Source organism: Apteryx mantelli, chromosome 1, assembly GCF_036417845.1.
Source record: "Apteryx mantelli isolate bAptMan1 chromosome 1, bAptMan1.hap1, whole genome shotgun sequence".
Taxonomy (NCBI): domain Eukaryota; kingdom Metazoa; phylum Chordata; class Aves; order Apterygiformes; family Apterygidae; genus Apteryx; species Apteryx mantelli.
Genome location: NC_089978.1, coordinates 192,222,109 through 192,250,077, shown reverse-complemented (window position 1 = coordinate 192,250,077; position 27,969 = coordinate 192,222,109). Strand labels below are relative to the sequence as shown.

At 36.8% G+C, this 27,969-nt stretch overlaps 1 protein-coding gene across 1 annotated transcript in view; it reads left to right on the top strand.

Annotated features, from left to right (window-relative positions):
- The window catches only part of DOCK4 (dedicator of cytokinesis 4), a 264,454-nt gene that overhangs the window by 114,128 nt on the left and 122,357 nt on the right, over positions 1-27,969 (top strand). The window contains exons 9-12 of the mRNA XM_067314834.1: positions 11,808-11,889; positions 12,534-12,594; positions 14,554-14,686; positions 16,248-16,336. Coding sequence (XP_067170935.1) covers positions 11,808-11,889; positions 12,534-12,594; positions 14,554-14,686; positions 16,248-16,336 — 365 coding nt within the window. The remainder of the gene's footprint in view (positions 1-11,807; positions 11,890-12,533; positions 12,595-14,553; positions 14,687-16,247; positions 16,337-27,969) is intronic.

The window sequence follows — 27,969 nt, the reverse complement described above, 5'->3', positions numbered from 1 at the left end:
ACAGCTCCCTGTGCCTTAGAATGGCCAGTGTCCCTGCGTTGGGTAGTTAGTGCAAGCTTGTGAACGGCACTGCTTTAGTGGCCCTATACAACCATGCAATTTGTCCTAGTTAAAGTCTTTGTTTTGTGTACTACTGTATCTTCTAATCTTACATTCTTCTTAGTTTTTTATTTCTGCTCAGGTTTTTTATTCTAAAAAAAAGTAAAAGGCTATCTTAATTAAAGTTTAGTTTGTAGAACTAACTACACTATAAGGATCCTAGTATACAGTCAGTTTTAAGTGTACACTGTTGTAGTGTTGTTTGTCTTCCAGTTCAGTTGCTGATGTATTGTGCAATATCTTTGATTCAAAAGTGTATTCTCTCAAACATACTATACCAAGATCCACTGGGAGTCCAGACAAGACGTTTTTAGAACTTTAAGGGAAGACTGGAAACATGTATATTCAACACTGCAATGGAGTGAAATAATCTTGTGTTCTGAATCCTTTTATTAGTCAATGTAGAAGTCTATGTTGTAATTAGTCATTTGAGATTCATGAAATCTTTGAGATTTTCCATTCCTTAGAAATTATTGGCAGGTTCTGTGCAGTAAAGTCTTGAGTATGAAGATGCTTAGGTTCCCTGCATTTAGAGTGCCAAAGAGTGTGGTGATGTTTCAGTTTGTTTTAGGGATATTTTCTTCTCATAGCAGCACAAAAATGAACTAAAAATGAACTAAGCGAACCTCTTCTCCTGCAGTTAAATCACATGGCGTATATCGTATGTATTTTAACAGATTACACAGTTACCACATTGTAGTGGCAGATTTATTCAGAGAAATAAAAAGACATATGCTAGTATGTGCTTTTTCCCCACATGTACTCATGTCACTTACCAAGTGCAGCAGTTTGTTGCAGCAGTGATGACTTTAGTGTAGCTAGAGGGCCCATTTACACTGGAGCTCTTGAGAGCACCAATCCTTTAATCAGAAATACATTGTTTTTTTTAAATCAGATCCTGGAAAGATTTAGCTTATCAGCTTTTATTAGAATTGGTTTAACGAGTAGCAAGGAACAAAGTGACAAATTAATTGTTCTCCAGACAATGTACATTATTGACTGAGACTCAGTTAACTTTATTTCTAGTCACCAGAATATTCTACTGTTACCAAAAAAACCCCCTCATCGACAACAAAACCCCCCACTATGTTTGTGTAGGTAAATCATTGTATACACTCTTCATTAAAAAAATATGGTACGATAAATATAGCAAGAGCAGAAGAAAAAGATCTGGGGTTTGTCTGTGGAAAGATACAGCTCAGCCTTGTCAGATACCTGTAAGGCTCTTAGCTTCTCCGTGACTTGGTTTCCATAAGTATAATATTGTCTTCAAACTGTATAATTGACAAGTATCAATTACCAGGCTTTAATTGCTTATATTTAAGAGACTGTTCAAGAGAACACTGTATTTTTATATATTTTATATATATATATATATATATATAAAAAATGCATTTTAATGAAGTTAGTATGTGGGTTTTCTTCTAGATATTAATGCTTCTATCTTATTCTTCAAATTACTGAATTGCTTGAAAGTTACAGTTTGATATACAAACATATGAGAAGTTGGTTGCAGAAGCTGTTAATTTAGTAAGAACAAGGTGGCTGCAAATGATGTTAGGTAGGTTCTTCCAAAATATTGATTAGACATTAGACAGGCAAAACCAAATACTGAGTTTTGTTGGAATTGTGTTGGTGTCTTTGTGGGGGGAATTGTGCTGCCAGCTCTTGAACTGTAGATCAGAAGAGCTTAAATACTTTAGATAATTGCTGTAGAAAGCCTGAAGATAAATGGTAAGGTAACATGAGATTGTTATTATCGTATTTATTTACCAGATGACTGCTTTCCGAAAATCAAACATCCCAGTGTCCTGTTCTCACAGGACATTTACCTTTCCAGTGCAGTTATGGCAAGACCAAATTTAAATTCATAGCACATTGTTATTCAGAAATCTTGACTGTTCTTTATAAAAATTTGAAGACACAGGCAGCTGTCATCTCAGGGGTGCAATATGAAAAAGAGGACGGAGGGTGTTAAACATGCTACCTATGCTGGTTCAGCCTAGTGGGCTCTGGTTTGGGCATTGATCAGCATGAATGAGAATGTGGCTCCATCACCTGCCCCAGTCCCAGTTGCTTTGCTGACCTTTACCTCTGTGCAGTGCTTGTGCCTCTGTGTGCTATGCCCACATATTGCTGTAGAACATAGAAATGATTTTTCTTAAATCTGCAAATGTGACATACAGCTCTTGTGTAGTATTCTATTCTAAACCATTTTCTTAATCTTATCATTTTTTCAAATAGCAATGCTATTAATAAGACAATTTTAAGGCAACGCTTCAGAAAGATGGAATGTGGTGAGATTTTCTGTTTGTTGATGTATACTGTGTGTCTGTGTCAATATGATATGAATGTCTTATCACCAATGATTGATGCTTCTGGCCCCATCTGTGTGAAGAGCAGAGATAAGTTGGCATGTTAATCCTCCTTTTCCCATCACCTTGAACAACCTTGTTTGTAATGATTGTACTGCCCTCAAATGAACACAGATTCTTAAGCATCACAAACAGGAATAGACTGTTTATCCAAGGCCAACAAAAGCAAGCCATTTTAGCATTTTCTGTTTTGTGAGCTTTTGGTTATATGCTTAAAGACTGTGTCTTCTCCGGACCATGTCAAAGCATAAGCAGTTTACCCTTCCTTTGTACTCTCAACTTCAGCTTTTTAGTGACATTCATATACAAAATTAACCTTTTTACATTTTTCTTATTTCATTTCCACTATTACCTTAAATTGATTTATATGAACATTTGCTGAAAGCTGGAATCTGCATTTTGTTTATCAACATACTTACTTCTTTGCATTCTATTTTATTTCTTTAATTTTTTTCAGGAGAAAGGATAATGAAGTTGTTTTTTTCCCCTTTAAAAAAGAAATACCCAGTACCATCCCACTCCTTATTCTGTGAAAATCTGAAAGGATTTGGGGATAGGAAAATGCTTAAAGACATTTTTTCACAACTTCCCTCAGCATTCCCAAGCCTGAGATTGCTCTGTCCTACCTAAGAACGCAAACTTTTAGCCATCCCTCTCACTGAAGTTTACACAACTATTGTTTGTTGTCGGCAGTCAGAGCAATAGTAAGAAAGCTTTCGAATCCAGTTGATAATACATTTCCATTAACCAGCAGGCTCACTACTGAGAAACCAAGTTGTCTTTCATCTTTACAGCCCAAGAACTTGTCTCTGTGGCCTCTCTTGAGCACAGAGTCAGAGAAGCTGTTACTTTAAGCATGAAAGATAATGAGTTAAACTACACCTGAGTTTCAGCATCTGGTTTACTCAAGATGAGTGCTCCTGACATTGGCACTCTAAGTGCAGGAGACTCAAATGTTTAAACTCTGTTGTTTCACAATAATGTTTAGCACTAGACAGCAAAGGAGATGGGAAGTGCATTTGTGAAAATGTAGGGTGTGTATTCAGTCCAAGAAAACAGGAGTTATTAAAAAAAGGACAGGTGAAGTATCCTGTATGAATGTCCTTCTGACTAATGAAGAATTTGCCTCTCGCTGTTTTGGGGAGCAGCTTTTTAGGTGTAATTGTTTGGACCTTCAAGGCAGGTGAGGAAAGAGGGGTTGTAGCATGGCAGTTACAGGACCTAGTGGAGAGGGAAGGTGGGGAGGAATATGCCAAGTACACTTCTGTGAAGAACCAGGTAACACAGCCGTCTCTGTGCAGCCTTTATGCGATAGTTACAGAATTTTCAATGTAGAACCACCAGTTAGTTGATTTCAGCTTCTTTCTGGTTCTTTTTGTAGCATGATCATCAAGGCAGGCGTACCGTGTTAGAGATGTTATTTTGGACTTTTGTTGTATACCATGAGCGCATCTGCTGTTCTTTTGAGACACACGATTCTTTAGTTTTATCTCTCTTAACTACAGATAAGAGAACAAATCACTATTGGGGAATGGTGAGGAGAACAGTTTAAAACCGGATTTGGAAAGCAGCTTAGATGGTGCAATATTTGAAATAAAAAGACTAGAGTGAATGTTTGTGTGTTCTTATGTGTGTGTACACATGTGCACACATACAGTAGTTGATATTTGCATTTTCTGCTCATGTGCATATAATATATGATATTAGATATCTAAGTGTTATGTTCTTGAACGTCATGGAAATTGAGAGGGTTTGTTAATAAGTGATCCTGCATACTCAGGGATTTGCTTCCACCTTTAGCTACCAGAATTAATATAATTCTGGGGAAATACAGGAGAATATGCTTTTTCAGTTGCTTAAAGATATATTTTATATTTATAAAAATTTTATATAAAGATTTATTTTATATTAGACTAAATTACTGATCCCAATAGCAGAGAATTACTGGACGAAAGAGCGAACACTTACTAGAGAGGCACAGTTCAGACTGGACTGTTTGTTATTTTTCAGCAACGTAAGTTTTGGGTTTTTTTTGAAGAAAGATATGCGCATGAGGGTATGCTCAATACAATACTGTGTCATGTGCTGCAGACAATATAGGTGCTTCTTATAATTTTTAGTCTAGCTAAGTGATAGACTTATACTCTCTTTCCCCTTAAAATTCTGTATTTTAGCACGTGTAACTTTCACCTTGTTAATTCAGTTCTTGGAAATTGTTACTCAAATACCTCCACGTTATTGATAGACTCCTTCTGCCTTGAAGCAGCCTTGGATCCTGACTTTCTCCAGGTGAATGTTTCTACTGTGCTGGCAGGGATCTGAGCTAAAGGAGATGGCAGTTTCTGCTATCTGTGGAGAGGGAGCAATCTGTTGGAACCAAAACCAATAGAGTACCTGGCTCAGGGCAACGTTTTCCACAAAAGCATAGTCTGTGCTATTCCTGGATCAAAGCATAGGGAAGTTCAGTGTTATCTTAAATTCTCTTTGTGTAATGTACACAAAGATTTCTCATCTTGTGCAGTATTAAAGTATGCCACAGTGAATTACATATATATCTTGAATTGCATATATGTCTATACCTCATAGACGAAGGGGAGATGAAGCATATTAGCTTTCCTAGTTAATTCTTCTTTTGGAGGACTTCTTTTGGAGTCCTCCATTCTAGTTTAGTCACTTATTACTCTGTCTTGTCCCTCCTTGAAACAACATAGAGGAGAAGACAGCCTAGTTTTATTTACTTCCTTTTCATTCAGGAGATAGTCCTGACTTCAGCAGAAGTGTTGAAATGCTTTGACAGCGATGTAAAGGTCACTTTGGCACAAGAGGGGACGCTGCTCTATTTAACAATTGTTACTCATTTGGGATAAAAATCTCTTGTTAGCTGAGTAACTTGGTGTGTACCCTTCTGAATGTAGTTACTTTTTTAAAAAAAAGTTTATATACCTAAGCAGACTTAATTATTTCATTTTTGGCTTTGTTTAAGACAAGACACCTGGTAATTTACGCTTGTGGGCAAGAATGTTTGGTGTGATTGTGATTGGACGTTAACAGAGGGTTATAAATAATAGCTTAAAAGGGAAACCTGGGCTTCCAGTAACTTCAAATGCTTCCCTTCAGAATATGTGCCTCAGTATTTCCAGTTATTCTTTGAGAGCAGAAAGATTCATGCATGCAGGAATATATGCAGTCCATTGTCCCATTCACCTTTTTCTTGGCAGTAGTAGTGTAAAGTAGTAGGAGAAGCCATGGGGCTTTTCCTCTGCTGGCATCCTAGAACTAGGAGAAATCCTGGAGTAGGAGGAGTCGGCGGAGATCGGGGGAAAAAAAGTGGCTTCTTAGTCCCAGTCAGATGAATTGCTCCAGACCGGAAATGTAAAGGATCCCCATGTGGCTCAAGTGAATAATAGTTTATATTGAATAATAATTGCTTGAGATTACGAAGTTAAACTTCCTGCTGTGGAGTTTCTCCACGTCAGAGGTCAGAACACTAAATGCTGGCTTATTTGATCAGTTTACCCTATTAATCACACTTTCATTTGTTTTTTTACAAAGCAAAAGACCTCCAAAAGAAGAGTAAGAGACCCACTCGCTGTAACAATAATAGCTTGACCCTTAATACTCGTCAGATAGATAGTAAGAGGCTGAAGTTTCAGTTTTCATTTAGGTAAATTATTTATGAATGTTTCATCACATAGGTCAGTTGCTCTCAGGAATGCCGATATTCAGTAGAAAAAAAAGTAAGTATCTACCTTTTAAAGATTCTTTCCCAAATATCTCCTATTTGTTGGAGAAAGGAGGCTAGCTTATATAGATCTTTGCTGTGATCTTGTGTAGATACACACTTGTTTAAAGCTGATAAACCAACCCAAGCAAGACAAACGTATAGTCTGGATTAGGGGTTTTGTGGCCTTTAACAAGTTGCCGTCTTAATGTTTGTGTTGTTAAAACTGAAAAATAACAGGAAGGAACCTTCAGTAATTTTAATTGCCATGATGAGGACACTGCAAAGTGTGGCCTCTCTTGTAGCTGGTGTTTTACCATTTGCAGCTTAAAAGATTAGTTGCATTCAGAAGACAGCAAGATATTAGTGTAGGGATATGTGCACCAGCCGTGACGTGTTTGTGACAGATTTAGGTAATGATGAAATGTGTTCAGCACTAGTGACATTCTGGTGGGCTTAGAGATCATCTTAATGAGAACACACTGCAGTTGCAGGGGGTGCTGACAAAAGGCATGTCAGGATCTGCACAAAACAGTACAGAGTTCCTGTTATAAACCCCCAGATAGTGATGAATCCATAGGACTCAATGTGCTGTTGGAGAGAAGGGAATATTCTTAAATGTTACTGTTTCCAGTCACTTCTACCAATTCGTTCTGCTCTCTTCAAGTTTGATTTCCGTCTTTGCGGTAAGACACTGCAAATCTGCTTCTGTCCATGCTGTTATCTCAGTCAGTCACTAGGATAATAATCAAGCCTGTAATTCAGCTTAAAGGATCTGTAGGTCTGTGTACTGATAATACGATGCTGCAAAATCTTTATCCATGGTGGCAGGCTAAGCTCACTATTAGTGAGAGCTCCAGCTTCTAGTATATGTCGTTTCTTTAGTTGTAAATACCTGATGATAGATTTCAGTGTGCTTTTTGTCTTGTAAAACAGTATTTCTTTCCTCTGACTCTTTGAAAATTGTTTCCTAAGTAACTTGTTGCTCTTCTCAAGGAATGTATAATGCCACCCTTCAGTTAAAATACAGTTGCAAGTATCTAAAATACTGTAGAGGGTATCACAAAAGCAATTTCTTAAGGCTGTCTTCAGTTAATAAAGAGATAGGGGAAAATGAGATTGGGAGCTCAACTTAGATAAATACAGAACTGTTTTTCTTGCCCTCCCCTCTCACCTCCCCCTCTCTTTTTTTCCCTTTCCCTTCATTCCTTAGTAACTGTACAGGTAGCCCATGTTGTCAGCATGGGAGGAAACATGAAGATAAGCTTCCGTATAGCATCATAATTTTTTTTGTTTAATTTATTTTAGTTAGTGTCAGTGCTTTGATCATCATCTGAAATCATGTAATATTATTTTATAATACTCGTTCTTCCTTATCTCTACCTCTTCACCATTTGCTCTTTGATAGTTATCTTATAGTGAGAGATAACAAATGAGGTTTTCATAAGTACATAATAGAGTTAAAATACAGGGATTGACTTGTAGAACAGCTTGTGCTGCTGAGTCATGTAGGCACACTTATTCAGTTATTCTTTGAAGAATGCACTTTTAAGGCTACATGTTTCCTTCGGTCACTTACAACATGGTGTACCACATTTCTGTGCATTTTGTCATGAAGTGCCAGAGTAACACTTTGCATTTGATGTCGATTTTGTGAAGTCAGTGTACCTTTAGGTGTTACCGTGGTGGATTCAGATTTGAGATTCTCGCTGAACCTCCGTGAACAGTGTTCGAGAATGCAAGAGATTTTGTGAACAGTGTTCGAGAATGCAAGAGATTGGAGTTGGTGAATTATTTGACAATATTCTCTTATTGCCTCTCATTATTTGCTTTAGAAATCAATCTAACCTGTATTTAGGTAGAAAACATTTATACAGGTGTCTGAAATGGAAGTCTTACTGAGAAATATGACTATCTGATGACAGCTTTACCGCAAAAGTATGCCATGTGGTACAAATCTGGTTGTTTTTTTGATACTGTGTTTATAAATCATAGAACAAGCAATCTATCTAGACTGGTAACATGTGACTGGTAAGGTTTTCCTGCTAATACTAAGGAAATAGGGGTCATTTATGAAAATACAACGATTTGTGGTTGTGTTCCTTTTAAAAGCAGTTGTTAAGCCTGCAGATTTGGAACACATTGTTACTTCAGTAATACATGGGAAATTACAACACAAAAATCCCTTGCTGACCTGCTTAAATTAATCTCTCCAGCATTAGTTATTTCCTTATTTTCAGTCAGAAAATAGCAGAGTTAAAATGTATACAGCATATTTAAGTGGCAAGATTGGTGCTCATAAAAATTCAGTGCAGTTTAAACTAAAAACAAATGCTCTTAACACAAAGGAAAGGTATTTCTGCTTTGGGATGCTGCTGTGCATATTTGCTGTATGTATGTATGTGTGACCGATTGCTGAGAAAACTGCTGTGAAATAAGATCCTAGCCCTAGATTTAACTCTCTGGAGTATTTGCTGATGTTTGAAGCCAAGCTTTCATATCTGCAGAATTCTAAATCTTTATTTTGTTTTAGGAAGACTGTTTACTTTCCTCAACCATTTTCTAATCTGCTTTTCTCTGCAGAAATCCTTTGAAATGGTTTATAAACACACATGCTGAATGTCATTTTTTTTTTTCTTGTAACCTTACGAATCTAACTGCTTGCGTTTGTCCTCTGGTAATGTTCTAAAGTAATAGTTTTAATGTGAGTTGTAACCGATGCTATATTTTGCTTTGAAACATCAAAATACTGAACAAGGATTAAGATTTTTTTGGATTTGTTGTCCTAGGTCCTATGCTTCAGTCAAACAAAAATGTCAGGTTCAGATGAGGAATTTAGATCTGCATTACCATTACGTGTCTGTTCCAATCAGTGCACGTCTTTGTGGCATGACAAAACTCCTTGGCTTTTAATTGTATTGTCAATCATAATCTCATGGTCTGTGAGTGTAAGCAGAGCTTGAAAATTTCTTATCCTAGTGGATAGTGAGTAGGAATCTTTCAAAGGATGTGCCTTTGATTTCTGTAGAATGTAAGCTTCAATAAATATATAATACACTCCCAGTTAAGTGTTTGCCAGTTCATAGGTTAACTATGAACACAGCTTATCTACGGCAAGATAAAAATATCATTTACCAAGAAACTATGAAATCAACATTTCTAGTAGTTGCTGTAAGGACAAATTATGCACTGAAATGTCCTGTGGTATAGATATATGTATTACTTACAAAATAGCTGTACAGACTGGTGGTAGGTAAGGTGGTAAAATTCAGAATTGCCTTGTATTGGTCAAGTTTATATTGACACATATGAAATGCATTGCTGTTTTCAGATCACAGAAACTATATTATTACTGCTGGAGCAGAGACTGTCTTTATACCTGTTTTTTGCACGGTGCCTAGCACAGTGAGGTCTTAGAACCTTAGCTGATCTGGTAATATGAATAATTATTACTTAATAAGCAATAATTTTGTGTGAGACCTGAATACAAAGGTCTTGAATTTTTAATGTATTTTTTTATCTTACAAATGAGCTAAATCTAAATTATATGGCAGAATTATTTTGAAAAACATTTTAAAAGGAAAAAAAATGGTATTTTGCTGTTGATTTAAAGAATGTTTATATGAATATATTTTTAAAAGCTCAGTTTTAAAGTTTCCGTAGAGACCTAAGCTGCAGAAGATCACTGTATCCTAAAACACAAATGTTTCTGAGAAAATAATTATATTATTCTTAGTTTCTGCCCTTTCTGCCATCCAGTGAAAAAGTTGCATAGCTGAAGATGACACAAATATTTTAAAACAAATACAGTAAAGTTTACATACTTGTAGGTTCAGCCAACCCTGGATAGCTGGCATGTCTAAAACAAAGCATTCCTCAGACAAAGCTCTTAAGAAACACGTTCTTAAATGTAGCAGCCCAGCATCCTGGGCTGTGTCAACAAGAACATGGCCAGTATATCAAGGGAAGTGATTATCCCCTTCTGCTCAGCCTCTGTTAGACTGCACCTAGAATCCTGCATCCAGCCTTGGGTCGCCCAGGACACAAACAGGCATCAGTGACCCGGAGCGAGGTCAGCGTAGGGCTGCCAAGCTGGTGGGTGGCTGGAGCACTTGCCCTGTGAGGGAGCTTGGGCTCCTGCTGCCTGCAGAAGGGGAGCTTCCCCAGTGGCCTGCCAGTTCATACGCAGAAGATCAATAATATCTATGAGGACCCAGACTCTTTCTTGGATATAAAGAAAAACTTGAGGATGATCAGGAGTTGGAACAGGCTGTCCACAGAGGCTGTGAGTCTCCGTCATTGGAGGTTTTCAGGGACCGACTGGATAAAGCCCTGAGCAATCTGGTCTGACCATGTAGCTGACCGTACTTGGAGCAGGAGGTTGGACTAGAGACCTCCTGAGATCCTTTTCTACCTGAATGATTCTGTGAATGATTGATCCAGATTTTGTGCAAGATGAATGTTGGTGCAATAAAAATTTAATTAGTCTTTACTGAATTGGATCTCATTCAGCTGCATTCCTAGCAATTTTCCAGCTGCATTTTTAAAGCTGTGGATGGTACAGAAGAGGGTAAACCATGTTTAGCCTCGGGGATAAGCAGAAGAGTTGGAAAAAAAAAAAGAATAAAATCTAGTTGCAATAAATGGATTTTTTCTTTTTCCTGATTTGAATATTACAGGGCATCCAGACTCAACTGTCTGGCTAGTTGGGGCTGGGGACGAGAGGATGAAGAGTAGCATAATGTTTCTGCCCATTTTACCATTTCTGCTTCACTGCTTCATCTTCCACACCTCTTTCACTGCAGAAATAAGATTTTTACATTTCCTGTGAGGGTGTATCTTGAAGGAAATTATTCAAAACATGGAAAAATATGGTTCTTCACAAACTTACCATGAATGCTGTGCCAAGTTCACTGAGAAATTGTCCTTAATAGACCTACTGTCAAACAGGAATGTTTCATAAAGTAATTTCTTTTTAAACAGGGTCTTGTGCCCTCTCCTACTATAAAATAAGAATTCCCTGCATCTCTCTGCTCTCAGGATTATTGGCCACAGCATTTAACAGCCTACAGTAGATTGCATAACAGAATTCTGAAAATGTTTGCCCTACTGGAAGTTACAGGACTTTCACAAGACTAGTAAAATCTGTCGTCTTGAGATATATTTTGATAGGATTAGGTAGGAAAAATATCCTCTAGGATCATTTTCCTATTTCTGAAAAAAAGTATTGGTTGAATGTTGAGTGTGGTAGTCTTAATACTTGTTTAGCAAGAATCAATACCAACATGCCACACATCTGATTTCAATTTTAGGACAAATAGATTTTATTGTTTACAATTCTGTATGTAATAGGATGTAAAATATCATTTCTCCCAATTACAATCAGGCTTTTATTTTGTATCGAGTTTGTAGTAATTTTGTTAGGTGCATGAGCAAGTCACCTCCCTTCCACTGTTCTCTCCCATTTGCATTGGTTAATGGTAAAGCCTTTAGAAAGAAGAATTATTTCATTCTTTTACATCTTGAGGAAAATTGCACCTAGCAATAAGATCAAACTGAGATCTAATTTGCTGTACTGTTGTTTAACATCTGTCATATTTGTTTTCTTACAGTGAAAGATTTTTTTTAAGACTGAATAGGAATGGTTTGCCAAAATGTCCAGAAAAGCCTGAAAGACACTGTTCTCTCTTTGTGGTGAGTTCTTGCTGTTCTCAGTTGTCTTTGTGCTGGGTATTTACAATTAAAGGTGGATTAAATTATTATTTTGTTAGTTGTCTCAGTGCTGTTCTAAGCTCTTATTTTGCTATGAACATCAAGTATAAAGGTTGGTTGAAATGTATTATTTAAGTATGAATTTGACTTTTTTCTGACAATGTGTGGACCTCATTTCTAAACTTCTAAGTGTGCTTATGTAGCAGTCCTTTTCCCTGCAGGGAAGGTCTAGTCCTTTTTCCTTCTTGTACATTTTACACCCAGAAGATTGCTTGTCCAGCACTCTTTGTACTTTGCGAATATTAGGAACTGCACTAGTGCATCACTGTTATTCAAGGCACACAGTGAGTCTTTTGTATCCTTCCACTGTCCAGTTTTGCTGCATTATAGTATATTCTAGCCCATATTTTAGGACATTAGTTTTGAGTACTTTTGCATGACCCCCAATTTAAAATGTTAAAGCGCTAATTTGTTAATGCTGTATAAATGAACAGTGAATTTGTTTATCACTTTCACTGGCAGAAAAGCAATGTGGAAATATCTTTTTAAATGTCATTTTAATCATGACGTTTAAAAATGACATTTTGATCAGGGGTCAGAAATAATGAAGTTCTGATTTTGTGCAGGATTTGGGTAGCAGTGAACTCAGGAAGGACATCTACATCACTGTGCACATTATCCGAATAGGTAGGTATTATGGTCTGTGAGTAGAAATCTTACATTTGGTAGAAATAAGGCAGTAAACAGTAACAGCAAGAAACCCTGCTTGAGGTCAGTTTTGGGATCTATTAAGTTAGCTAGACTATTGAGTAAATTTGGAAAAGAAAGCGGTTATATCCTGATGTAGAAATTGCCTGGGATTTCTCAGTGTTGTTTTGGCTACTCTTTAAAGTGTACTGCTAAAGGAGTTTAGATGCTGGATATTTTGTTACTATCAAAAAAACAAAATGAAAGTATAATATGGGTGCTGTCTTAACATGATGGAGTTCCAATGGGGAGTCCACTGTTCCAAAGAGAGTAATTTCAAGCACAGAAAAGCTTGCCTAGAAATTTAATGACTCTAATTAGTATATAATGTCTGATGGAGTATATGTAGATTTGAAATTGTTCAAATGAATTTTGTCTTCTCCCTGACCCCTTTGAAAAGAGGGAGAGGAGAGGGAAAAGAGGGAGAGTTGAGGAAATCTCATAAGAATTTTAACCCATGATGATGTAAACAATTATGATGTTCTCCAAAATGAAGCTGAAGAGATTAAAAGTGTGTATTTGTTACATACTTATTTTAAGAAGTTGTCTGGGCTGTACTGATCTGAAACAATCTTTAGGTCTGCTTCTAACCTCTTAGATATATTCAGTTTTCTCTGTAAAGAATCTCTGCAGTTGCAACAGTGCAGTACTGAGTGTATCTTTTGTTCCTATTTTTGAAAAATATATTGATTTGAAATACAGTAGCTGTAATATGTGCTGAGTTCAGAAACAACTTGTTACAAAGTAAGCAATATTTTAAATAATTTTAAATAATTTTTCCTTGCATTTATATGCTGTTTTAGTGTTTCATCAGAATACCAGATACTATGCTTTGTTTTTATTGGTAAGGATTGGGAAATAGTATGGTAACCTCTGATGTAATGCAAGCAAATTTGATCAGAATAAATGCTTCAAAGAAGAATAAAGAGTAGACTTTTTTGTACTGAATGTTTTTCAAATATATTCTCAGTCAAGATTATAAATGAATCATTGAAATATTAAAAAGTTAAAATCAGATTTATATGCTGCATGGTGTGAAAAAGAACAATTACTCTTCTAGCTGCAGTGATGCATGGGAATATTTGGAGGAGGCATTGTCTTGCAGCAACTGCAGCCGGAGGTTTTTCTTGTCAGAAATGAAGACTTGGTGGGAAAGATGCATAGCTGCCAGTACATAATTGAATAAAATGGTTAGAAAGAGGGGCGGTTTTATATGCTAGAAATGCAGTGAGAAGATTGAGCAATTGTATTTAAATCAAATAGAAAAGGCTAAGAAAAATATTCTGTTTCCAACTCTGTTTTCCTTGGCTGCCTTCTTTCTTTATCATAATTTATTTTTCTGCCCTTTGTCATCTTCCCTCCCCATCTTCATCTCTACCTGTGATTCCTGCAGCTAGTCATTATCTCCTTGCTAGCCGGTTGCCTGTTTGGAGGCACCACTTGATTACTGAATTGTAATGGCTCAGTCATAACACCTCTCACATAAATCACAGGGAGGAGGACTGTTAGCAACATTAAATAATGCTTATTGGACACCAAATGTTGAATAATGTGTCACATCTGAACTCTAAATTTAATTTGGTGGTGCCATGAGTAGTGGGTTTAGAATCACTGGGTTTTAGAAGGAATTGCATGTTGAGTGGAGGTCATGAAAGGATGAGCAGTTTCTTTGGCCTGAGACCTTACAAGGTCACCACATGTTTAATGGCCTTCCTTTATCTTTTGTTATTTTAACATAGTATGAGGAACTATGGAGTAGATTTGTAGACAGTACGCTTGGTGTTGTCTGCTCAGACCCATCTTCATCGTGACTTGGATTGCTCTCTGCCTCCCTTCTGTGGTTTTAGAGGGAAGCAGTTTTGTGGCTTATACATATCAAATGTGTATTTTGTTTGGCAGGTCGAATGGGAGCTGGAGAAAAGAAAAATGCTTGCAATGTACAATACAGACGGCCCTTTGGCTGTGCGGTCCTCAGTATTGCAGATTTACTGGCAGGAGATTCAAAGGATGATCTCGTCTTAAAAGTATACATGTAAGGAATGGTTTCCCCTTAATTTTTAAAATATCTTAGAGTCAGTTTACATCAGCAGCAGTGGTTTTAAATGCAGGGTGTATAAATAGTTGTAGCACTTTTCTGTTCCAAAAAAGTGTGATAGAGTTAGTTAGTAACTTTTTGTCACAGTTTGGAAATTTCAGCTAGTTCTACAGATTTGTTTATAAAGTGGGCTAATATTAAAAAAAAGATTGCATCATTTTAGATCTTCTTGTGTGTTTCAGCATTTATCACATCCTTGTAAGAGCTTCTGGAGCTCTCTTTTTATGGCAACATGAAGTGCTTTTAAGACTTGTTTAAATGCCTTGTGCTGCCTAAGCAGCTAGTGGAAGTACTCTATAACTCCAGAAAAACACAGGCAGAATAACTTTTTACGAAATGAAGTGATTATATAACTGGCATAGCAAAAGTGTAAAAAGCAGTGCAGGAGAACGAAAAAATCAAAAATAGATTTTTAAATGAATGGTTGATTAAGTAGTCAATTTTGGCTGATACTAGACTGGAAGAAAGTTCAATTTTCTAGCTGTAGCAACACAGAATATGTAGCTTCCTGCTGATCTTGGACACTATAGTAAGGAATGTTTTGTGGAGTGGTCTATTCTAAATGCCTAAACATGGGACCCGATTTGGCACAGACATTGGGAAGTTCTGTCCCACCCAGGGTTTAGCATTCAAATCTTGAAGGCGTGGAGGTCTCTCAGGCAGCCTTTCTCCTCTCCTCTCTTCCCCAGTGTGCTAAATTAGAGCTACTGGAATCAATGCTGCAGAAAAGCAGTTTAGTGTGAGAGTGGGCATGTGGGCTGACTCTTATTTAAAGTCGCAGAATGTTAAAGTCAAATAAGTGTTCTTTGTTGTATAACCAATTGTTAGATTTATTTGTCTGACTGTTCTGTTTTTTAAATTTAGCTTGTTTGTTTTTAAAGCAACAAAAGATCTGGAAGGGGAAATGGATCAGACAAATCTGAGGCTAAGACTAGCTCCAGTCTAAATCATGAAAAGCGTTCATTAGAATGTGGTTAAGTAACAACACTTTTCCTTAAGGAAAAACAGATAATTTTTAAATGGGTACTGAAATGTAATTTGCTCTCCAATCACTACCTTCTGAAGATCACATTCTATTTTATATATCTTCAAAGTGTCGAGTACAGGGTTTTTTTTCCTGCCTGTTAAGGCCAGCTCTGTAAGAGTCCTGTGTCTCTTCTTGAGTGTCACAAGACGGATTTCTGTATGTTTTAGAGCTGAAGGAGAGATCTATACATACAATGAACTTGGTCACAGCTGAGTTCCTGAGCATAACTGTTCATATCCTTCTCCCACTCTTTCCACACAGAGCAGGTATTTTCATCATGCGTTTCTCACCTGGTAAGAGCACTCTCATTCGTAGTTCTTTCCATCAAGAGAGGCAGTTTCATGGGGCTTTGTTAGCTCCTATTGAGTTATTAGTTTGAACAGAATAGGATTTATTTAGAGAGGTGTGTTGAAGCAGGTCTGAAAAACTTGTGTTCATATTTCAGATTTAAGAATGCTGTCATTTTTGTAGGTGCAACACAGAGAGTGACTGGTATCAGATCCATGAAAATATCATAAAAAAACTAAATGCACGTTACAACTTGACAGGCTCCAATGCAGGTGAGTGGTTGCAACATTTTTATTTTAATTTTTAGGGCTTTTTTTCAGCTTGCAGATGAAGTAGCTCTATTTTAGAATGATTAATGTCTATGAAAGCAAGATTTTTTCGCATGCAAAATAATTATTCTTATATTAGCTGAAAATATGTGCTCTTGCCTTTCATGTCCCTGAATTCTCTTAGAAAAAACATTTGTAATATTAACTTTCGTTTTATGCTGAGGAGCTGCAAGTTGCTGTGGAGTCCTGTTTATACGTAGGGCTGATCAAGTTACCATATGATCATTACTCATCTGCACGGCTTGATGATTTACACTTCTGCTTTACATTGTCATCAGGAAAATAAAATATGCCGTTGAAGTTATATATTCAACTTCAGAAAAAACAAACTGGGAACTACCAGTCTGTTATCTGGATTCCTACTGGCCCAGCTGAGTGAGTTGCAGAGTTGATGTTTAAGGATTTACCAGTAGTCTTCCACAGTCAGCTGTATGTCACTGTAACTGTCATCAAAATAAATTTAAGTGGGACACTTAAGAAATGGGAGACAACTAAGTTTGTGGTTGTGAGGTAATGGTGGTGTTTGACCCACAGATGCTGGATTTTCATGTTTTTTGCAATGCCAGCTTGTTAACTTTTTCTGAATGTTGTTGTCCAGGAAAGCAATCAAACCTAAAATGAAACCTAAAACAGAAGTTTGAGTCTGATGTCCTTGTATTCAAATATTGTTTTGTCCAAGAAAAATATAGGAGAATATTTATGAGTAAGTGTGATACTGTGCTGCTTAAAGATGATGACCATAATCATAATGAAGAACTTTTCTTGGTCATTCTGATTGTCCAAGAGTTTAATATATTGTTCAACATCTGTTTTTAAGCTTATGCTGCAGATCTTCAGAAATAAATATTTTTAATTTTAACTTCCTTAACTTGAATGTGAGCAGCAATTTAAATTTCAGTGGTTTCTGCTAAAAGAGTAGGCTCAATGTTTGTTGATGTAGAAATTCATAGCACTATTTATTATTATAAATGGTTGGATAATGTTGAATTTAATGTTTTTGCATATGCAAATTAGTCTAGTGCAAAAGGTGTCTTGATCTTTTAAACTTTTAAAAAGTAATAAATATTACATGTATTAATTTCTTACTATTAGAATTAATGTCTGTAATATGCCAATTCATAAGCTACTGCAAAAGAATGGGCTGGGAAAATTATTCTACGTTGAATATAAATTCCAATATAGACTGTTTCTTTTTGTTTCAAGATATTTTACAGTTGTGCTTTGTGCTGTCGTGACTGATGTTGTCAGAATAGACATTGTTGCGGACAATTCTGGGTCTCCATACCGCTGACTTTTTTTTTTCCCTGTACACTGGGCTATTCTAAAAAAGGAATATTTGAAAAATATTTATTTGGCCTAAGATACAGTATAATTGGAATCCCAGAAAAATTGCACTGAGTGATGGCATACCTTTGGCCAGAACATACAAAGCTTTGGAGTATTTTAAAAATATATAGTTCAAGGCTAATTTAAATACCTTCTCTGAAGGTCAGATGGAAGATCCGATATATATGATGTGCTTTTAATATGCAAGAATATTTATGTGCGTTCATGTAATCAATGAAGAATTAATGCATTTTGGTTTCAAATACGTATCTTCCTTCTGGCATTAATGCAAATAATTTCATTGTATAAAAGCTGGTTTGTTATTTAAAAATAAGGTTTTCTTTGTAAATACTTCTGTGAAATGTTCAGCTTGTCCTTTTATATCCTCACCTGAAAAATAAAAATAGAAGTATTTAGTAATTTCTTAATAGGCACTTAAAGTAGCAGAATGTGGCATACTGTGTGCTTCTAAGTGGCTCTTGCAGGCAGTGGTATGATTCAAGTCATAGTGGCACAGTAATACTACCATTCTAATAGCTGCAGTAATTTCTAGATATATGCCGCATACAAATCTTTCTCCCTTGGAGAATATACATGTACACATATGTGTGTGCATACATATTATGATAAAGATAGAAGCCAGATTTGATCTTTTACTGGAAGTCAGTGACGCAGTTTTGAGAGTGATGAAAGTAGAGCAGTAAATCCTCCTTTTATATTACAAATCAGAAATAAGTGCCATTTTGCACTCTTGCAAGTATTCCTATACATATGACAGATCAAGAATGAGCTATGTGGATATACTATGTTTTGTTTTTTGCTAATATTTTTATTTTACTTGAAGTATTGATTTAAACAAAATTAGTTTCCCTTGAGTATTCGAATGATCATAATCAGAAAAATATGATGCTCTGGGGAGCAGACTCAAGCTTTCTTTCCTATTTCTCAGTAAAATTTTGGCTATGTAATATGCCTCTTCTAGATTGCATTAGTAATATAGGCCAAGCTACTGATCAAACCTAATTAAGAATATCTTGCACCTTCCATTTTTAACCTCTTTCAGTACTTTATAACATTACCAAACTTAAATTCAAGCTATATTTTTCATGCTTTGTCTTTATGTTAGTTCTCTTGAAATAAAAATGGTTTGAGGCTAGTGGCAGGAAAAAGTGTAAGCATTTTAGATTTTAAAATTCAAGTAAGTCTAAATGCTTGAAGTGAAACTTGAAATTTGTCGGAGAAATAACCTTGATGTCAGAGAGGTGCCTTCTTCTTTCCTTGCTTAAAATAAGGGAAAGAAATAGCAGACACCCGTAATTACTGGCAATATGCTTCCAAAAATGGTCCCTGCACATGATTTGTATAGTTCAGTTGAGGGCTGCTGCACCAGACCCGTGGTTGTCCCTTTACAGATAAGTCTTTGAGACTTTTCGTAGCTCCCACATAGCTTTGGATTTCATTGTAAGTTGAGCTGATCTTCTAGATAAGGGTATTTAGTACTAGCTGTTTCTGACTTCTGTAGCCTATGGGAAAGAGCTTAAAATGAGCTCTAATCTCTTCCATTGAATCATATTAATGTTGCATGCCTCACAGCTCCTGAAAAATGGCCTAGGCCTACTTCAAGAAGCATCAGGTACAATTCATACATATTTGCAGGTCTCCCTTATGATAAATCTCACTAGTTCGTCTGCAGCCTCTTTCACTTGATTTTCAAATGTTTGACCCGTCAAACACAGGTTCTTGGTTGTGCCATCTCTAGTTCCTGTACCATGCTCATTGCATTGCATTCATAATTTGCATCTTCCTCAGCTGACTAGCAGGTCAGTTTAAGTTACTGGCAAGGTGCATTCCTTTAAAGTAAATTAAAAAATCAAATACATTTGTTAATGCTAACAGAGGATTTTGTTTATTTCAAATAACAAGTGAGGTCCTGAGTTTCAAGCTACTAATGGTACAGAGATTAGTATGTTTGCAAGAAATGCAATTTCTGGCTTTTTTTTTAGTTCACACTTTTACCTTATAAAACCTTTAAGTCTACACATGACAGAATTTTAGTGCTGTAGATCTGAGAATAATTTCTCCTAAATTTAGAAAGTGCCAGAATGCAGGCTTTCATTGTTTGCATGCTGTAGAGCACTAATGAGTTAGATACTGGAATAACGTTAGAGGTTGAAGACGTCTAACTGCCCCTGTATACCTCTGAAAATTTCCCACACATTTTTCAGTTAGCTATCTAATCAAATGTTGCATGTTTTAAAAAATACTTTATTCCATTCAGTATGTGTGCTAGTGCAAAAGTTTGTGAGAGAAAGGGGAACATCATCTTGTGCTTGGCATTGCATTGGTGCTCAGGTTCATATAAAGAAAGCTGTTGGGATATGATTATTATCCTTAGGCATATGCACAGCCTTAACTCTGACATTGCCTAGCATTTGAATGCTCGGCTTCACTGATTTATTTCCTAAAATGCAGTTATTTAATGAACGTTATTTATATCATGGTATTCATATTCATTGTCTTTTAGATATGTTAAACAAGGATGGAGTTCATACTAGCAGTACCTCTCAAGCTAAGCAAGTTACCCAGAAGATTAGTTTGATTCAGTATTCTTGTCTCAGGGAATTTAAAATTTCAGACTGATTAATTTACTGAAAATAACTCTATTACATACAGATAGAGTCTGACCTTCATGGTAGAAAGCAGAGGTAAGAGCATCTTGCTTTTGAGGAGCCAGAATAAGCAAATGAAAGCTCTCTCGAGTAGCTCTTTTAATGCTGACATTGAAATTGTAATATGCTGTTTGCTATGCTAAACTGTGTGACTGACCATCTTATTACAGGTTATGTTTATCAGTCAGCTGAATGACAGCGAGCACCTCGCATTATGGTTTTGCTAATAACTGCACTGTTTGGAAAATTAATGTGACACACTTAAGATTCAAAACTTTAATCTTTTTACTGCAGACTGAAAATATAGTCATATCAAAGGGTCTGATTCTGTGTTTTTTTCGTTTAAGTAGTTCCCTGGCTTCAAACAGAACTCCTTGAATAAAAAAAAAAGAGCTGCAGAATCAGGTCTTTGATATGTATAGTGCGTGGTTAGTGTAAATGATTATTGTGACTGCCAGGGATCTGCAGAGTTTTAGCCACTGTTGAATATTAGGATGAAAATCCTTATTCCCCATACTGCTGAAGGATAGTTTCTGTTTGTGTATCAGCCCTGAAAAGACTCATGTATATCGTTTTACACTGATAATGTATCTTGTGGTCCTTATATGGGGTAAAGGAGAGATGGGGTTTGCTGTCTTAAAGGCAGGATATGAAATATACTTAGGAGAAAGCGGAGGTTTGAAATGTACTGTGATGAAAAATTCTCTCTTTAAAAGCATTAATGTCCTTTTGCACTGCAGTATCTGCTTACTCTGTGATATATCCCTTATCCTTTTCCATTCGCATGAGATAAGAGTTCAGTCTTAAATACCCAGCTGTCCTAGGAGACCTCTGATAAATTTGAATACTCTTAATTATGTGAATATTCAACATGAAAGACATGTGGGACATGAATTATTTTTCCAGATTATAGGGGGCTGAAAACTGAAGCTAGCATAATTCAAGATCAGTTACGTTGTGAAAAAGCGCTATCGGGGGAGGGAGGCAATGAGAGAAAGAGCTCAGAGTTCCAGCAGTGCCTGCGAAGGTTGGAGAGAGGGAGAGGGTGTAAGTGGTAATGCCACTTTAAGTAGAGGAGTAAGCAAATAAAAAGATAAACCATGAAAGGTTATTTACATCACACACGTGAAATTTATTCCTCTGCAGTTGCTTAGCAGCCAGAAGAAACACTTGTAAGGCTTGAGCAATATGTTCAGATACTTCTGCTGACACCTCATGGAAAATATTGTAGTTACACTAGTTTATATGGAGTATCATTTGTATTTTTACTTTGCTGTCTTTTTCTATAATATAATTGAATGTCTGGTTCTGAAGCCACATTAGCGTGGTCTGCCATCTTCTAATAGCCAAAAAAGGAGAAAATGTTGCATTACAGGAGCGCTTTTTTTCCTTCTCTTAAGGAACCATTGTCAATATGAACCAAATGTAGGAAAACTTGTATTTTTGGTTTATCTCACAATTCCCCTTTTTAAATCAAGTTAAAAAGGAGACTAGGAAATGAAGCACGGTCAACAAACAACAACAAAAATGCTTCAGGCTGTTGTCTGTCTTCTGGGCTTTTCCCCCCTTCCTCAAGATTCTGTCCCCTAAAGTGTGTAGTTCTTGTTCAGTCTGGTAGGTTTTTCAGAGTTTTTAGCTTCCACAGATTGGTATCTTCCATCCTTAATCAGATTTATATGCAAGACAGTGAAAGCACGTTTTGAGTTCCTTTTCAGTTTTTCCAGGAAACCAGGAGAAGATTTTTGATAGAAACATTATGAATTAGCTGACAAAATTGTCTTAAGGCACTGTGGCTTTTGTATTTAGTGCTCAAACCCTCACAGCCCCAAAAGTACTTATTCTGCTCTAACTTATAATACTTACTTCATGTACAGACACCTCTGGGATCTGTTTCTCCACTTGTGTCCAAAAAAGAGGATCGAATAAAGGCAAATGGCAGTCATTTCTGAATTCAGCCCAGAAAGGGGCAGGGGCCAGATGTTTATTGATAAGTCTTTACGATTCGCAGTGGATGCAGGAATGGAAGAAGAGAGTCTCGTGGATAAGTTAGCATCATTTGCTGAAGTGGGAACTGGAGTGTGTTTTCTGCTAGCAGTTCGTGCATAACAAACACTAGAGTAGCAGATGTAGCAGATGTAGCAGACTGTGGATCAAATTCCCGTTCTCCACTACCCTTTGCAGCTGGCGTCAGTAATCAGCTTACTGGAGCCTGTTTGCCTAATGTAGGCGGCCAGGGCATTAATGCGGAGGCCAGATTCTGTGGCCTTTGCAGCATGTGTAATGTTTTTGTTTGTTACGTTGGGCTTGTATTAGTTGTTGAATAAGTACTATTTATAGTATAGTACTGGAAACAAACCTAGTTTCAGTAATAGTTGGAGTGGGGCTGACTGTAAAAACTACTTTGGCTATAATATTTTTCCTTAAAATTAGAGGCTAGTTACTTTGGTTTTAACCAAAAAAAAGCTGTGGAAAAATGAATACCTTATACAGAAATCATACCTAATTGTACCAGTCTTACAAGGAAGATAATACATTTATAGTCTGTATCTGGAGGACCACAAATCAGTGAAATGTGGACTACAGTTGCAGAAAACAGTTACTGGCTTATCTGAAACCATACCAAATTGTTCTGCCCTCTTCCCCTTCCCCCCACCCCATGCTGTTGTAGGTTGCTTTTTTGCTGCTTCCCTCATTCGGCAATTCATTTAAATTGGGGCAGTTCCAGGTTATGCAGCTGCTATGCTAAGGCTGCAATAAAGGTTGCTACAAAGCTTTTGCATATTCTTTGGTTCTAATTTTAATTATCTGAATTTTAAAATACAAGAACTGTAGTAAAAAATGAAAAATAATTAATCTTAGTTTTTAATTCTGATGTAAAAGTTCCCCCCTCCAAAAAAAGGTAATTTCAGAGAAATAAAATGCCCATTGCCTATGATGGCATAATCATAAGCAACAGTATATTTCAGATAGTGAAGCATTAGCTTGCCAAAGTCCTCACTTTTGCATCAAAGCTTGGGTTTCTGCCAAATGTCAAAGTTTCTTTGTAGGGTTGCAACATGGGGCATACTTGCAGATCTTACTCTTCAGGTGTGAACATGAAACTATACTCTCTACCTTTCTTGGGACTTCAGTGAACAAACAGTATTGCATGTGGGCTGCTTTTCTCTCCTCTTTATTAAAGCAGGCACTGATGCACGAAGTGCCTTGTAAACTGTTATTGATCATGTAATAGCTGCTTCATTTGCCCAGAGAATTACTCTGCCATCACTGAACCTGTTGATTTTTAAAATGGTTTGAAGTGCACTCTAGGACAAGGGGCAAGACAACAAAGCCAAATCAGATTGTCATTAAATAGGGCTTGATATAAAAATAAATAAATAAAAATCAGAGAATGGAACCCCAATTTTACATGCTAATATAGGCCCATGAATTTCTTTTTCTTCTGATTTTTTTAATAAGAATTGCCACAATTCAGCTTCATATTTTTAACTAAGGCGTGACATGGTTTTATTTTTATTTTTCAATTCATTAATAAATTATATTTCAACTTTTGAAAGTTTAAATACAGCACATTAAGGTAGAAAGAATAGTAGTGCAGTCACTGAAGCAGTCCTCTGAGCTCTGAAGCAAAGGGGTCTATTCTTTGTCCATAATCACCCACTTGTGACTGTGAGCAAGTTGCACTGTAATGACTCTGGATGCCATCAGCATCTTTAAAATCAAGTACAAGATCTTCTTGTAGGCACCTACATCTAAGGTAACTTTGATTTCTGCCATTGCTTGAAGGTTAGAACAGGGAAGTAGTCCAGTACTTAGGGTCCTTGCTCTGTCAGGATGCTCAAAGTCTAGATTTAGCTTCCCATACTGTAGGGTAAAAGGAATGCTGGAGCTGACTGCTGTGACTTCCCTGCTCATGCTATTTCAGGGAATATTTAAATATGCACTGGGCTTAGCATAGAAATTATGTATTTCAGTGTTTAAGACATTCTTCAAAGAAAGAAAATGTCTTGGTTCAGACTCTGATTTGGAAAAGGATTTTCAATGTGTCTCAAATGCCCCAGATGAGCATGCTAATGACTTGGCTTCTCAGACTTCCCTGCAGCAACTATTCAGATTTGTATATGATCAGGAAATATTCTTTATACCATGGGGAAAGTGCAAGTGGCTCTAAAGTCTGCTGAGTAGCGTGTGATTTTGGTAAGTGTGATCTATATTCATGTTCTCTTAGCAAATCCTATTGCTGTTAGGAGGAGAAATAGAGCAGAAAATTTAAACCTTGGTCTCCAGTGTTATATATGAATACTCTCCCTAATGAGCTTTAAGAAATAATAATAATAATTAAAAATGCACTACAACTTCCTTTTCCCCCCCTCCTTTGAAGAGAAAGAGTAGATAATTTAGTTTTCCTTTAAGGAGGTCTAAAACATTTATTTTTGTTCCACTTCTGTGAATTATACTTAAGGTACCTAACATTGTTCATAAGTTCAGTGTCGTGAGTTCACAGAGGCATCCAGGTAACTTAACTTTTATTGTATTTCAGTGCCTTTGCTGTTTTCAGGAGGGAGATCAAAGATAAATATTTTAAGGATTGTAAGGCACTCAGGTGCTACAATGGCTATGGTCATAGAAGTATATTGGAAAATGAGTAGATTTGACATTCTTTTTCAATATATAGCTTAGTATTGTTTCATTTGTCATCAGCATACAATGTTTCAGCAAAATACCTCTGGACCTCTTTTGTAAACATATTAAATCTGTATAGTTTGTGAAGTTAGACAGGAAAAGCTCATGTGTAAATGCCAATGTTAGATTTCCCAAATAACAAGTCTTTAAAAACCTACGTGTGCCTGTTGCAGTAATTCTTGAGAGATAAGACAAAGCAGATCAAAATCCTTACAAATGCTATAGATATGAATTTCCTGGTGTAAGAAATTATAAACATATCTAGCTGCTTTGTAGCTGTGGGCTGCTAAGTGGGTTCCACAAAAATAGCAAATGTGGTGGAGGAGGTCTTTTCCTGCACCATTATCTTGGAATGCTTCAAATGAGTTAGACAAGGGTGATGTAACCTAATTGCTTGTTTACTGAATGCGGTGTGGTATTCTGTGGTAGTAATGCCAAAAATACATTGTGACGCCACTGGAAACACTGTTTATTATACATTAACTTTGATTGACAGGAAGGCCTTAAATTTTAGAAGAGACACATTCAAAACAGTGGGATTTCTGTTCTTATTCTTGACTTGAGCATGATTTCTTTCAACCATTTTACTTTCAACCCTGTGGCAGTGTTAATTTTCAGTTGTTGCATAGGGGTCAAATACAGCTCTTGGGGAAACTACATAAACCATACCCTCTTGTATACAGTTTAGGACATGAAAAGAATAAAATCGATATTACTATCCAGTGCTTGGCAGGAACATGAATCTATCTTAAATATGACAGAGATCTAAACTTGAAGCCTGCTTTTAAGACAAATCCAGGATGTGGTTTGAGTTGCAAAAGAGATGGTCTTAAGTCTGTCAGCCACAAACTTTATTTTTTTTCTTTTCTTTAAGAGAGAAAGATCTTGAGGTAGGTTCTTTGGATGTATAGTTTACAGTCTGTAATAAATTCAGTCTTGTTCTCATGATACCCTTGCAAAAATCTGTTCTTATTTCTGCAAGGGAAGTTGGAATATGAAAAAAATTGTGTTTTGTTATCAAAAAATCTTTTCAGTTTAATAATAAGCATGACAACTAAAGAAGCTTACTCTCACTAGCCTAAGTGTTGAGCAGAATTGGATTTGTGGAGTATTTTATTCTCGAAGTTTTATATTTGTAGAGGTATTCAAGACAGAATTGCTTTAGTTTAAAATTAAAATCTTAAGCTACTCCTTAGACTCCAATACAAGAGTAAATTAGGGAGGCATAAGTTCATCCCAAGTTGTGCAGTATAACAGAATTATAACAAAAGGAGACTGCTTAACAATTGGGCAACTGCATGGTGCCCTGACTGGAGTTCGGATGCCATGAGGTCCCTATCTTTGTCAGATGTTTGCCAATAATCCCATACTGAGGAAAGAAAGATTGCCATCATAAGGGAAAGTCTTTCATGGGATCATACAATAAGCTGCGCTGGAAGGGACCTCAGGAGGTCATGTGGTCCAACCCTAGCTCAAAGCAGGACCAACTTCAAAATGGGATCTAACTTTGAAGTTCAATAAGGTTACTCATTCAAGCACAAATTTCATGGCATTGTTATCATCTTAATCCAACCAGACCAAAATAAGTTCCATAAAGCAAACAAGCAAACATCCATAGTTTTGGGAAGCTATGGTTGCCTCACATTGTGGCCCCCACCCCTTACAGTTTTAATATTGTTAGTTGATACTAAATCTCAGCCTAGCTCAGTGGTCATGTAAGACTCTGCCAGAAAATGTGCTAGGTAGACTGGCCCACTGCGCCTGCCCCTCTGACAAGATGCAGGTTTTGAGGTGCTCTGAGAGAAGTAAAAGCAGTGGAGGTATTTGGATATAAACAGTAATATGTGTTCTGAGACAACATATGTCTTCCCACACCTCTCTCTCTGCCTTCAGCAGCATCTTGACACTATAGTAATATCCTTTCCTGTGGTTATACACTTGGAGATTAAAAAAAAAAAAAAAAAAGTAGGTGGAAACTGATTGTACTTTGGCTGTTTCGTCTCCTGTTTCACCAAAGCTAAATTCTGGATTATAAATTGCTTGATTCAAAGGGGAAGCCAGATGGAGTCAATATAGAGTCATTATTTACCTTGCAGTGGTGGAACTGCAGAGGCCCCATGAGGTGATGTAACTTAGGAGCATTGTTTTTCCACACCTTGTATGGTGAAAAGCTGCAGATCAAACATGGCAGAGAATTGGTAACTCAGTACAAGAGTTTACAGAGCACGGTATTTTTAAGAACGGAGCAATGGTAACTTACATGGAGTATTTTCTGGACACAAGGACTAGTGTGGCTATGTTTGCATGATGCTGTTGTATCAGGTAGCCTTACCGCACTCAGGTGTTGCAAGGAGACCCTCTTCCTGTGAGCCAGTGTGAGGGATGGCGGGTGGGAAACAATATGTTCATTCCCTGCTTGGAGCAGCTGTAGCTGTTAGCCACAAAAAGGAGTTGTAGGCTCACAGTGGAGAGATGAGTGGGAGTAATGGCTAGAGAAAAATGAGGAATGAGGGCAAGGAGTGGTCACTGAGGGCTTGGGGGGCTATCAGTGCCAAAAATGTTCTATTATGTGTTGCCCTGTGGGCCTTACCATCTCATCCTCTTCCTGGACACCCTTCTTTATGTACTCAGAAGATAGTAGAACAAAACTAAATACATCACTTTTAAGTAACTCCTGGACACAGGATTAATCATGTAAAACTATCCTCTGCATCTCTGCTCAGCTAAGAACAGAAAACCTGCCTGTTCTCAGCAGGGTTCACAGATGTGTCAGCAGTGCTCTGCTCTGAGATTTTGTATCTACACATCACTTTAAATTTATACAGCAAGTGCATTTGCTTAATTACTTTAGTTCTGTGACAATTTATTAATCTGCCAGTTTTAATATTTTATTACATT